This window comes from Leiobunum rupestre, chromosome 2 (genome assembly GCF_980474605.1).
Source record: "Leiobunum rupestre chromosome 2, qqLeiRupe1.1.hap1, whole genome shotgun sequence".
Classification (NCBI taxonomy): domain Eukaryota; kingdom Metazoa; phylum Arthropoda; class Arachnida; order Opiliones; family Sclerosomatidae; genus Leiobunum; species Leiobunum rupestre.
Window position 1 is genome coordinate 9,882,424 of NC_143385.1, and position 14,458 is coordinate 9,896,881.

The following is a 14,458-nucleotide window of genomic DNA, read 5'->3' on the forward strand; positions in this document are numbered from 1 at the left end:
AATGTAGTAAAAGTGTTGTTTTCGAACACACGAAATTTACACATTATTAAATCTAGATATGGTGTTTCTTGGGTGTATATGTATACAATACACCTTTTAATTTAGAGTACTGTTAAGTGTTTCTAAAATGTGAAAACGTACTTTAAAAAATGGGATGCACTATTTTGATAAGAGATCTTTTTTAAATAACTTACATTTAAATTTAACACTGTTAAATCAGATAAAAGTTGTACATGCACGTCTTTAAAAGTAACGGAAAATATTGTTTTACAGCTTTGAAGTTATCGAATAACTCTTGTTTTACGCAGAATTACTCATTTAAAAAACAAAGGATGTAAATACCTCTCATACCCCTTAAAAGGTGTTAAATACTTAAAGGAAAAGTCCAGGTTGGGTAAAACTTGGGTCTATTTTAAATGAGCTCAAAAATATCAGTCGTAAAATTGTATCTTTTTTTAATGACGAGAAATTAATTTTTAAACGACTGAAATTTACCCGCCAAGCGAGCTGCCATTTTCTTTCGTCTTCCCTCCGCAGACCGCACGCGGAGCAAGCGCGCGCAGGGAACAGAGCGCTGTTATAGCGCGAACAGCGCTTGATTAAAGTCCTAAAACATCACCCCGAAACAAAAAATGGCAGATCGCTTGGCGGTAAATTTCGCTCGTTTAAAAATTAATTTATCGTCATTAAAAAAAGATACAATTTTACGACTGATATTTTTGAGTATATTTAAACATGATCTTTCAAATAGATCCAAGTTTTACCCAACCTGGACTTTTCCTTTAATAGTTAAATTGAAATTGATAAATTGCTACCAAACGCTGTGAAAAGGGGGTTTTAGTTTACTTTTCAAGTAGCCTAATTAATATTTATTTTGGTTATGGTGCTACATTGTAGTAGTAAAACACACTCAATCAGGGGCGAAGGAACGTTCTAGAAGTTGGAGGGGGCAAAGAGAAATGTAAAGTGGTCTGGAGAATGGTTTTGAATTTTTAATGGGGTGTAGCTTCTCCGAATGCATGTGTACTTTTTACTACTATGTAAATTGGCGGGAAAAAACTGAAATTTAAACACAGTGGAGGTTCTATAAACTGTATATGCTTTTAAAATGATAATTTGAGCCTTTTGAAAATTTCAACTGACCAAAATGTTGGAGGGAGCAATAACATTAGTTGCCCCTCCCAACAAAATTCTAGGGAGGGGCATTGCCCCCCCCCCTCCGGTTCCTACGCCTCTGCACTCAATAGTGTAAAGGCGGAACAAATTTGGACCAAAAAAACAGGTGTTTAACTACACTCCAATTTTTAAGAGTGTAAGAGCTCTAGATTTATGAGCCAATCGTCAACAGGTTATATAGTTTGACCGGCAAATTTCAAATTGGTTTTTCAGAATAAATTCACGTCAACGCGCAATTTGAGTTTAACAGTCGGTAAAGAGAAATGGGTCAAAATGTTAATGCGGTAGTAAATCAGACGTATAAAAGGGTTTCTACAGGGTTCGTAGTCATCGACTGAAACCAGTGGGGCACTATAAAAATTTTAGGGGGCTAATGAACTGACATAATGCCAATTTCCGAAAAAGGCACTTAGGCGAAAAGCAAATTTATTCCCCGGCAACGGGTTCTTTGCGTATGATGTAACTCTGTACGATTTCATTCAACCCATCATGGTTTATGAGAATGGGCATTCGGAGTACCTCCAGCGGAGGTTGAAATGGGCGTAGAAACTTGACAAAGCACCCCAAACCTCGAAAGGAAAAATATTCGTAGACCTTAATATATTTTACATTTATATTGATATACTTAAGGATATGTAAATAAATTTAATTAATAGTAATGATATTGTGTGTTTTGTAGGTGTACCGTCGTCTCGCCATTAAGCTCACCGATTGGGGTAACAATTTTCACATTTCTAACAGACATAAGTTAATAGTGAGAGCGCATGGTTACAAAATATACCCGAATTGTTCGAAATTGGTATACAGCTCTGAAAATTGATATACACGTGCCTTGAACTATACTCTCGACTACCTAAATTTTATTTTTCAAAAAAACCGACTGGAAAAACTTTTATAAGCAAAAAACGCCCTTGTTGCCGAGGACGCGCGAATCTTAGTTTGATTGTGTTCTTAAAATATTATATTCTACGTTGCACCGCATCTGCGCAACTTTAGTAATAAAAAATGGTAAATCCCGTGTAGCTCGCGTGGTAAAGGTGGTAAAGTTATGAATTTTTTTATGGTAATACGTGTCACAGTGCTACTTAAAACCTGATATGGAACCACACCGAGATATGTTTTTTACTTGACGTTTTAAATGATTTTTCGTTTTTCTCCATAGGGAAAAATGGCATATCAGGTTTTAAGTAGTACTATGACACGTATCACCATAAACAATTTCATAACTTTTCCACCTTTACCACCCGAGATACACGCGCTTTACCATTTTTCCTTATTTATTCCCAACTCAATGATTTGAACTTTCTAATGGTACATCTTTGTGTTAAAGTGCGAAAATATTTTACCAAAATTGTAATACACATTATTAGCCAACAATTAAATTGATCAAATTCTGCTTAAATTTTTAAACATTGAATTAAAAAATTTATGAAATCGTTATTCCAAAACATTGATATATCAACCTTCAGATCCATTTATTTTAATTCTGTATTTTCATTTACTTCTTCTTTACACTTTTCGGTCATAACAAGAATGTATTTATTTATACTCAGGGAGAATGAATATGTCGAGATTATTTTTAGCGTTTCTCCAATTCCACCCGTTGGGCCCCCCGGTATGCTCCTCCGCTTTAATCTCATTGGTTCTTAAAAATTACGTTGTTCAACGCGATTAACGCTGCTGCGAGGACGCAAAAAATAAGACCGCCTCCTTCCCCGCCCCCCTTAGCGTGACGGGCTTAGGGGCTCAACGTGTCCGTCGATAGTCTCGACATATTCATTCTCCCTGAGTATAAATAAATACATTCTTGGTCATAACTTTATTTAATTGCATTTCAATCTAGAGCAACCCAGGACTCAACGAGCTTATGAAGATAGCTTCACTTTCAAAATGTTTTTATTTCAATTCATCAACACATATTCTTCTCTTATTTATATCGCCTTCTTCAAGGGAAGGTCCGTTCATTTATATTAATTAAATATTATAAATATATATTAATAGTTTCTCATTTCATCTATGTGACCGCAAATTTCTCTAATTTCAGGTTTTTTGGTCATCCGGGTGATTCAATTACCTTATTTGGATTTCGTCAGGATCAGGTTCGCACTATACTCTCTTTTTATTGTTCCGCAATAGTTGCCATGATCGTGAAGTTTTCATTGGTTGGACGCTTTAGCGCCTGATGCCGTCAGAAATTATCTTCCCCCTTTCCGTAAAACGTCCAGCTTAAAGACTCGTCCAATGAAATTTTTACCCAACACTGCGTTAGCGTGTTTAAAGGCTAGCTACTTTCACCTTGTGTGGGTGCTGTGTTTGTTACTCCTAGCTTGAAGACACTAGGAGACAATAGTTATTTATGTAAATTGACTTAGCCTTCGTGTTTTAATGTTTCTTTTACGTCACTGTATTTTACTTTTAAAAGTCTAGGAGTTAATTTCGGATTTTCTAATGCGCGTGCAAATCGCGCGTGCTACGATTATACTAATATAGCTCTGTCTTGTGACGTAAGAGCAACATTTCATATTTATATATTTGGTTCCATTTATTTTATAAAACAAATTTAAGACACTAACAATAGAGAGGTTAAGCAGAGCACTCTAGAAGTTTGAACAACAACGTCGGGAGTCACGTGAACATTTTAGACGTTTCATTTTTCCCGTTTATACTTTGGAGTCGAAAATTTAACAACTTCAAGACGACGCCATATTTCTGTTGAGCTTACGTAATATCATAAGTTAATCATGGTAATATATATATGGTGTTTAAATACAAATACTGATAATAATAATTTTCCAACTCAACAAATTGGTATGACAACTTATTATCTAGCAGCTTATTTGTTATAATTAACACAAATTTGGCGAAATAAGGACGAGTATACAATGAGAGACATTCTCGGTACACCCGGGCACACGTAGAAATAAATAATTGTATTTCGACAATACTCATACCCATACAAAAAGCCTGTTTTAGTAACGCCTGTTAGCAAAAGGGGTGCAATTTATGAAAATTTGATTTCCAAGTACTTGATCGCGTTAGCCGGCGAACTGAGAGCGCGCTTAACCTATTTTAAAGAATGTTTATCCTTGAACGTCGAAGTACTCCCGACGTTTTTTTAAAACTTCTAGAAAACTTTCCTTAACCTCTCTATTATCTCCTTGCTCGTCGCGTCATTGTCATACGTCATATCTAAGCTCCGTCTTAAAACAACCGCCATGACATTTGACTATATACCTCACAATTAAATCCACGTGTTTCGATTTCAAGATCTAAAAGCTTCTTATATTGCCGCGTGCTCCTAATTTAACAACTACATACATAGATCACCATGGTTACCAAATTCACTTGCTTAATTTATTAATCATATTCTGTATTCACGAAAAACATGACAATAAATGAAAACTTATGTTGATAATAACTGGGCAAAGCCAAGGAGGATAGCAGGGAGAGCCAACTCCGCCTTTGGACTGTGTAAAGTGATTTTTGATTCGCGAACCTGCTGCCAAGGGCGTATCCAGGATTTTATTTCAGGGGAGGTTTTGAGGGAAAATTTCAAGGGTGGGGGGGTGCTGACGGAAGTTTCACTGATTTTTATTAGGCACCGCCCCCCCAGTCATCAGCATTTCGGGTGGAGGTTAACCCCTAAACCCCCCCCCCCCTTAAATACGCCCTTGCCTGCTGCCCTCTGGTTACCCTGCTAAAAACCAATATATTTTTTGGCTGACCAAAGTCAACAAACTAATAGTTTTTCCTCAAATTGGAAATATTGCGGTGGTAAAGTTTGCACCTTTTTAAATTGCGACAATGCACAGGGTAAAACAAAGCCAGTAATTTATTTTTTTGACTTTCCAAAAGACAAACAGAGGTTAGGAATAATTTATCATTTATTTAACACGTAAGACTTGGCTCATTGATATATTTTGCATTTAAATTGATGTACAGAATAAGAAAACGTTTTTCTACCTGCATTAATCTGAGTTTTTACATTTTAAAAGTATATTGTAGTTTTTTTACTTTCGATAAAGGTTTTATTAAGTGGAGACTATCAGTGGAGTAGCTAAGATCTTCGCCCCCCCCCCGCAAAACCCTTTTGGGGGGTCCCTATAATCAGTGGCGTTTATTATGCGTTCTTCGATGCATACTAATGCTTAGAGTTCTTAAATTAAAGGGACCCCTTGACGCCGCCCCCCCGCATTGTGGGGTCTGTGGGGGCCCTATTTACGCCACTGAGTGGAGTCGTTGTTTAGAATATCAACCTTTAATTTTCAATTAACAGCCTATTTCCCTTAAGCCTTTCTTAACAGCCAATTTAGCAGATGACAAACTAATAGTTTTCAGCATGTTAACCAGGGGTCAGTATTGTCCGTAAGTCTACTAGTCACTTTCCAAAAAATCTACTGAGTTTCCTCTCCTTGATATCCTCCTTGGCAAAGCTTAGGCCGATAGTCTGTAGCAAGACACACTGTCAGACATAAACGTTTGAAAAGATATACTAGTTTATTAGCTTCTATAATATCTACTCGCATTAAATAACATTTTAAAGCTACTGCAAATGGCTTCTTCTTCAACCTTTGAAACCACTTAATATTTTACATAATATAAACATTATAACACCTTATGAACGTTTTTGCGTTAAATGCAGTTAAGTTTCAGCGATCCATTTCTTATTGCAAATATGAGATTGCATTGCGAGCCAGAAATAATAATAATGTTTCATCGCGTTGGTAAATTTGTGACTAACTTCGGTTATACTTTTATACTTATGCACTGTAGTTATACAAATTTATTTATTTCGTTACAGTGCGATTTAGGAGGTTGCCTTTATGAAGTGTGCATCCAACTTGCAATAATAATGGTTGGGAAACAAATATTAAACAATATAATGGAATTTAGTACTTCGTAAGTCGTAATTTTGTTTTTAAAAGAATTAAGAAGCATTAAAATTTCAGCAGGATTTAAAACATTGGTGGGAATCTTTGTAATCGACAAATTGAAATATTTCAAAGTTGCCACAGTTTTGCTAGAGGTCGGTAACGGTTAATCCAAAGAATATAAAGCCCCAGGAATGGAAGGATTGATATTTTTGGCCGCGTGTTTTGGCCGAGATAGAAACTTCCGGCAGAGCAATCAGAGTAACCGGAAACGGTTAACGCAACCCGGTCTCTCTTTAAAAACGAGATTCGTAAAAGTTCCACTAGACGGAGCTACACCTTCCATTCCTGGGGCTTTATATTCTTTGGTTAATCATTATCCATGTTTCAATTGATTTTGTTTCGGGAAAAAAATGTAAACAAAGAAATTCACCAGTTAATATTTCGGAAAATGTTTAAAAAACATGTATTATTCGTAAAATTTATCAAAAAATTAATCGGATAATACAGAAATATAAATTACTTGATCAAAACATTTTCCGAATAATTTTGAGAGCTTTATCTATTGAATAAAAGTTAACCATCACCGACCTCTAAGTTTTGCAGTGCACAATGAAATAATAACTTTAATTGTCTTCTAAATAGCGCATGTAATGATTATGTTATGAATATTATAACGGATCAAATAAACATAGTCTCTAAGTACATTATTGGTACTACTACCCCAGTCATATAAACAGCCGTATTTCCGTGATTGTTGATTCAAAAAGACTGTTGAAAGTTTTTAGCAACGGACTCGTCGCATTTCAAAGTAACGTTCTATTACAGCTATAGCCTTACTTTTAAAACTAATTTCAGTAAATTTTACAATTGGTGGAAGAGTTGGAGACGAGGCCACGAAGATAGTCGCATTGCCAAATCCAGATGGGAACAAGACTACAATCTTCAGACTTGCGGAAGATTAGCACTGTTTGACGAATACCTTGAAATGGGTTAGTTAACGCAATGCGCAATTGATTGGTACCGGTACTAGTAATCATATGTTTTGCTTTCCAGTCATTCAGTACGGCTTCGTGACCTTGTTCGTCGCTGCCTTTCCACTAGCTCCTATATTTGCCTTGCTCAACAACGTCGTAGAGATTCGCCTTGACGCCTACAAATACGTGACGCAGTTACAGAGGCCATTGGCGGCTCGAGTGCCAAACATTGGGGCCTGGCAGGCAATCATACAAGGTCTTTCCATTTGTGCCGTCATCAGTAACGTAAGCTCTTCATTTTGTTCAACTTAAAGCGAGTGGCGGCTCGACGTGAAGTAGCTCTTTTTTCAAAAGATGTCGCTAGCGTCGAAATCAAAAAGGCGGTACTTCTAGGTACCCCTAACGTTGATTGGATCGTTTGTAAATTGGTCAATAACATAAATTACAGCAGTTATAAACAATATATTTACATGGGATGTATAATTTAGGCTTCAAGTCCACTAAATAGAGTATAATTTGTCTAACTATAATACTCTACAATGGCTCTCTGACGACGTTATCATTTGGCTATTTTTAATTTTAGCTTCATTTGCCATAAATAGATGGCACCACGCTCTCCAGTAAAGAATTGGATATATTCATGGCCCTATCCAATAACAGAGGCCTTTTCATAATTCAGGTGGCAATGATTGAACCGCCACTTGCTTTAAATTTCGAGAATTCATACTAGCTAGGAAATGAATTAACTGGACCTGAGAATATTTGGGCAGCACCATGTTCACATCGTGAATTGTTGGATAAATTACCAGGTCTTTTATCTTTCCTAGCTAAAGGAAAGTCAATGGTGTAGACTGAGAATGTCGTTCTTATATTATTAAAGGGGAAACTATAGCCGCGCCCATATACAGGGTGTTCCAAATTACGCGATCCGGCCATTTTTCTCAAAAACTATTTAGCTGTTTCCATGATTTACGTTTTACGTAGGGAAGGCGTTATTTCGTAAATTTCAGAAAAATAACGTTTTTTATTTTTTTAATTCTAGTTGAAAAGTTTCAATGAAAAACTTGTACAGCATACTCGAAAACCTATTTGTTACGTTGGTTCGGTCGGAAAATTCCGTTGTTTCGCTAAGATATGGCCTTAAAAAAACACAAATTGACAGTAGGAGGCAATAACTATTTTGTCAGAAAACTATAAGCATAATTTTCTGTTCTTGAGAATGATTGATTGAAAAAATTAAATTGAGGAAAACAATGTTGTTGTTTCTAAGGTTTGAAATATTTAAATAATTGTTAGAAATAAGGTTCGGTAAAATCGATTATAAGACAGCGATTAAAATAGAACACAGTTTTTAACGCTTTAGACCTCGATTGTAAAGCAGCATTTACATTACGGTTTATTACGGACGAAGGTCATTATTGGTTCTTGAGAAAAATGCCCGGATCACGCAATTTCGAACAACCTGTATAAGTAAGACTATGGTGGCCTACTGATTAACATGCAATCGGGCGGGGTTTTTTAGCTGAAAGTTTCGTTCGTGTTGTGCTACATTAAATTCGGCTCTAATTAGATATTAAGTATTGTCGCGAATAAAGGTATTTCCATTTAGTCTTTTTTTAAAACAACTACATGTAAATACGTGATTTTACGGAGAGTGAAAACGGAATAGGAGTTTCTCAAAATGTTCAGTCTATTTGCCGAGGAAGTGTTTTCTTCCCCCGGTGCGGTTTCTTAGCGACGGCAGTCAGCCAATCAATTTGATCGTACGTAGTTTAAGCCCATAGAGTAACCTACTCATATAGAGTGGAAGGCTATCAGTGAAACTGGTTCACACTTTTCGTACGCAACGTCTTGTTTTCGAGGCGTGAAATAAACAAGTTGGTATAAAGTTATTGTACAATATCTGGATAAAAAAAGTAAGTTTATATTCTAAACAATGTAAACACAACACCATCGCTCTTCGGACTAATATTTATTCACGCCTCGAAAACACGTTGGCCTGTTAGGATTAATGTTTCATGCGCTTCCATAGGGCCTTCCACTCTATGTGAGTGGTTTTTCTCTATGTTTAAGCCCAACCAATTGCTCCAAGCGCAATCGTGGCACTGGAACCTTAGATAATCCACGTTAATACAAATTTAATTTCCTGGTCTAGGGTACTCGCATCCTGTACCATTCTGTTCAAATTAAATTAAGTAAAATTATTTATCAATTTAGGCTTTCATGATTGCGTACACCAGCGACTTTATTCCTCAACTGGTGTACCGTTACGTGTACAGCCCGAACGGCACTTTGGACGGATACATCAACCACTCCATGTCGTACTTTCAGACGGACGATTTCACAGAAAACTCAAAGCCAGAGATTTCAACAATAGACAACGTCACAGTTGATATATGCAGGTATTCGTTTAATTCCCCACCTTGGATTTCCCGCTGCTTAATTGACCCAAGTCCTGGACAGCTACTACCATAAAATTAAGATTCTAAAAATTGAAAGGCAGCCTACTCTACGAAACCATGTGCGCCATTTCCAGATTTTTAGTAAACATTTAAGAGGTTCCTCTAGTGCTTAAATGGTTGTAGAATCATTTGGATTTTGAATCTGCAACTACACAATCACGTGTTATGAAAAACGGAAAGGTGGATTATCTACCATCTGGGCCCTTAAATGGTTGTAGAATCATTTGGATTTTGAATCTGCAGCTACAGAATCACGTGTTTTGAAAAACGGAAAGGTGGATTATCTACCACCTGGGCCCTTAGGCTAGAGCTTTATTAGGAGCCCCCTGGCGTTTGCTCTAGCCTCGTCTCGTGCTCACCCTACCTTTTGACAAGCTCCGTGCCCTTGGCATATTGGCTAATCCCCTACTGAGTATGGTTAATTCACGGGGCCAAGAGTGTTCGTAAGTTAAGTTACGAAGTAGAAATCTATTGCTGTTATTTGAGAGCGTGTTAGAAGGGCTATTGTGGATCAAGGAATTCCATGTTTTCGGCGCTAGGAGTGAAAACTCTGTAGAAACTAATATTCCTACCGCAAGAATCAAAATTTTAACACGTGCGCTGGTTTCGTGAGCGTTCCTACAAATGTCGAGCCCAATTTACAACTATGGTTTCACGTTCTCCAGGTATCAAGACTACCGCGAAACAAATTCGCACCAGAGGAAGTACAACTTAACCATGGAGTATTGGCACATCTTTTCGGCTCGTCTCAGCTTCGTAGTGGCATTTGAGCACCTAATTTTCTTCGTGACGGGATTAATGGCTTACCTAATACCGGACATCCCGCGCTCAGTACAAATGAAGGTGCAAAGGCACCGACTGCTCGCTCAAGAAGCGCTGTACAAAGCCGAAATGAATACCGTTAGCAGCACCGTCGTCAAAGAGTCCACTCAAAACAACTCCATGATGCCCGGAAGCTCCAGCCACATGAACGAGGAGAACTCAGTTTGACACCACGTCCTTTCGAAGAAGTTGATCAGACATTAAAATATATTTTATTACAACACGACTTGTATATTTAATTTTATTGTATAAATAAAGCATAATTTATGAATATTATTTATAACCTGCGTTAAAGAGTTTTTATTTTGTGCCAACAGAATTGTTCAAATTTAGAAGAAACAAAAACATGAAAAATGCTCTAATTTTATTGATCGTATTTGCTATCACGAGGTTTTGGAAAGGGAGGAGTTAGCCGAATTTTTCAAATTATTTTGTGGCCCTTTAATAAAACCATTGGTGTGGTATCTAATTCCTGCGCCATACGTCCAATCTTGGAAACTTTACTGTGTCACGAAACTATTAACATTGAACTTTATATATTTCGAAAATTGCGTGCAAATCCGTTTAAAGTAATTAAATAAAAATATGGTTTAAACTGAGCATTATTATAAAAGTTATAATTCTCCTAATGCTTAAGTTTTTAATCTTAACGACTTATAAGGTCATTTTCTAAAATGGGCGATTATTATAAACAGTAGAGAAACTAGAGCTTGAAGAGTTAATTGATTTCTAAGCAGTACGTCATGCATGTTGCTATGAAAGAAATTATACGAACCGTCAAAACGGAAAATAATTGAATTTACTAGATTCTAGACATGGACTGTGTCGGTCGAGTTTCCTTATATTGTTGGTATCCACATGATCTCAAAGAATGGTAAAAATTTAATTGTTATTGTATGCGATAATGTATTTTTCTTAATTGCTTTTAATAAGAATGTCTCAATATTGCTCTTTGCGAATAATAGATAAATTAAACCAACATACTAAAACGGGTATGGGCAACTCGTTGAAGTACCTTTGCCTCATCAACCTGCACGTTCTACAACTTCCCATGTATCCGTTTTCTGGTTCGGGCTGAACCGGTGTAATATCGACATAGTATACAGCGAAAGCAGACAGATAAGTTAGTGGAACTTTGTATCAAAACTTAGCTATACAGGTCACTAAAAACCCTCGGAAAACTTACCTTGAGGTTTTCGAGTTCGTAGTATGCCTGTATTTTGAGTATCTGTTTGCTTATACTCAATTCACGTTTCAATAAAACATCTTCAAGGAAATCGCCAAGAAGTAATATTGGTCACTTTTCACCCATTAACAGAACGTCGTGTTTTTGCTAAGCTTTAATATGCAAAAAAAATATACGTCGTATACCGTACAGGTGAAAAGTTTCCATCAATTCAACAAGCACTATACAAACAGTAGCTTGGATGTCCTGGTTCTTGGAAATATAAATTCTTGGCGATTTTGTTGAAGATGTTTTATTGAAGCTTCTATTATAGAGTTTGTGCTACCAAGATTTGCAACAGGTTAAGCTGCAAATCTGTTGTCAGAGTTCTGTGGCCCTAAATGGGTTAGGGTGTGAAATAAATGGTGGCTTTACCGGGGAGTCGGGGTCCGGCTCTTGTAACCCATAAGGGCGGTGGCGCACTGGGAGATGTTAGCTCTGATCAAATGGTCCTATCTCCACCTCCGACTTCGGTCAGGTTTGGGCTGGATACTGAACTTCGGTTCAGGCTAACGGAGAGGGTCCAGGCAAACTGGTCGCCTCGGCGGATTGGGTAGCCTGCTGTGGGGCGGCGGGCCTCCATATGCGGGCACGGCGGTCCTGTTTCCCGGCCTTTTGGGGCACACCGGGATCTCCGGTGCCAGCTGTGTGCTCGTCGTTCCCCTTTAGGAGCTCTCTCCAAAGGGTTTGACTCCTTACCTCCGTAGGTAGGGTGTCGGCTGTAGTTGCTATAGCATCCACTCTTAATCCCAGTGCTGTGTGCAAAGTGGGGATTGGGGTGCGTAAAAGGTGCGACCATCAGTAGTAGGGTTCTGCTACCCATGCTGGATTTGTCTCCTGTCCGGGCTTGGGGACGCTGGCGTAGGGCACTATGATGATAAGCCTCCGGTGGTATGGTCTCTGTTACTAGGTACACCGGGCTATAAATTCTGACACACTGTCAGAGTTCTGTCAGCAATGCACGCGTGGGATCAAAACATTTTATAAGGATTTTAGGAAAGAAGTATTAACTCATACTAAAGATTTTATGATTTCTAATGTTTGATAGGAATAGAGGTTTCTTTCAAAGAAATTTAACAAAATATATCAATATAAAACGTTTCTCTTAAGTCACAAAACAGAGCTCAATTAGTACAATATTAGCAAGCACGATTTGCACGCTCGCTAGAAAATCCGATATTCCTAGTGACTCTAATCTGTTTAATTAAAATTTTATCCATGTCGCTAAATTATTAAAGAAGTTATGATTATTCTCGAAATCAATACCTGATATAAATAAAGTGGTCAGCATTAAACATTAATAAACGTCAGAGTAGCTTCATTATAACATGCAACTGCAATCTGAGAATTGATTAGTAATTCTACGACAGATCAACCAAAATAAATTAAATTTTGAACCCCACCTTTTCCGAAAACCTTTATATTTGGTGCAGGGGTTTTTTTGGGTCAGTGAAAAAGATTTTGAAACTTTTACGACGATTGGTTAATCCGTTTTTTAGATACAACATTGGTCATTTTCTCGAAAATGACCACCAGCCCTAAAATTGTTATTTTCATTTCTCTGCTCATAAATATCGTAAAAAATCGGGCAAGAGCTCATTTTATAGAGTTTCAGCAGCCGAAAGAGAATAAGTAGTCAATGATTTCATACGTTAATAATTTTCAAAAATTTTAAATTTTAAATTTTAAATTTTGGAATTTTAAAATTTTAAATGTATCTATTTTTTTAAAATTAAAATTCGGTTGTTTTCGAGTTTGTCACCCTCTAATGCATACGAATAACCTAAAATCTCAAAGCATTATTTTTAGTTCCCGAGATATTGATTTTTGAAATTTACCCCCGTACTTCAAAATGTGAACATAAATTGATAACATTTGATTTTTAAAAAATATTTTATTAGTTTTTCTACGTTGGAAAGTGGTTTGACACGACTTTTTACTTAGGCAAGACGTGCATAATTTTTAATTTATCGTCACATTTTATAAGATATTCAGTGCCGTTGTAGGTAGGGGGGTCGATATTGAATAGCACATTTTCCCTTGGAACCCAACAAAAATCATTCCTTCTAGGCCAATGGTAGTTATCTGATAAACCAGATGGACGCATATACTTGATGAAAAAGTTCGCGAACTCTACTGACTCATCTTCAATAACTCCAATGTACAGTTGGTTTTTGTATAAACATGAAACAAAATCACCTATTTTCCGATTTTCCGACTCATCTAAGCTGGTGTCTCCGCTTTCATCACAAGATACCTTGACCTTTTTTAGATTGTCGTCCACAGACAACGGTGCTACCATAACTTCAGTGACAGATTTAGGGACAAACTTGTGGAATCGTTGCGTCCCCTTTATAGTGATGGCCTTAGAAAATCGTTCTTGCAATAGCTCGGTATTTTTGACAACTTCTTCGTTTGCAACATAGATAAATTTTATGTTTTCAAAAGCTGTCAAACAAAAATTGTACATGTCCGTTGGAGTTAGTATTTCCCCAGATACAGGCCTTTGAAGACTTGTCTTCGCTGTTTTTCGTTTAACAGTTCCGCCGATTCCATCGCAAGGGCCCTTTCCGTGTGAAGTGGCAAAAAAATGCCACTCTACATCCAAACCGAAGTCAAATTTATGGCGACAAAGATTGGAGAAATTGTACTTGTTTTTATATTGACCAGCGCAACCATCTGTAAAATATATGAGCTTCTTTACTCCAGGAACGTGATATTTTATTTCTGGTACTAATTTCGAGATAAAGGTGTAGACCGTAGCAGTTGAGTGCACCCTGGTGTCGCTTATAACGCAAAAACTCTTGTGCTCTAGTTTTCCTTTAGGAAGTATATTGAAATAGATAACGAATGGGTGCACCGTGACCTGCGTGTTGTCCCAATGAAATCCTTGAGCTTCATCTTGTATAACGAACGAATAGTTTT

At 37.1% G+C, this 14,458-nt stretch overlaps 1 protein-coding gene across 3 annotated transcripts in view; it reads left to right on the forward strand.

Moving 5' to 3' along the window:
- Window positions 1-10,562, forward strand: part of LOC149956054 (anoctamin-5-like) — a 94,770-nt gene extending 84,208 nt beyond the window's left edge. For all 3 annotated transcript variants that reach the window (XM_090165389.1, XM_090165387.1, XM_090165388.1), the window contains 8 exons: window positions 1,856-1,892; window positions 3,020-3,131; window positions 3,221-3,275; window positions 5,978-6,075; window positions 6,906-7,039; window positions 7,104-7,309; window positions 9,242-9,426; window positions 10,152-10,562. In XM_090165389.1, the coding sequence (XP_090021515.1) occupies window positions 1,856-1,892; window positions 3,020-3,131; window positions 3,221-3,275; window positions 5,978-6,075; window positions 6,906-7,039; window positions 7,104-7,309; window positions 9,242-9,426; window positions 10,152-10,476 (1,152 nt within the window). In that variant the 3' untranslated portion in view covers window positions 10,477-10,562. The remainder of the gene's footprint in view (window positions 1-1,855; window positions 1,893-3,019; window positions 3,132-3,220; window positions 3,276-5,977; window positions 6,076-6,905; window positions 7,040-7,103; window positions 7,310-9,241; window positions 9,427-10,151) is intronic.
- The last annotated feature ends 3,896 nt before the right edge of the window (window positions 10,563-14,458 follow it).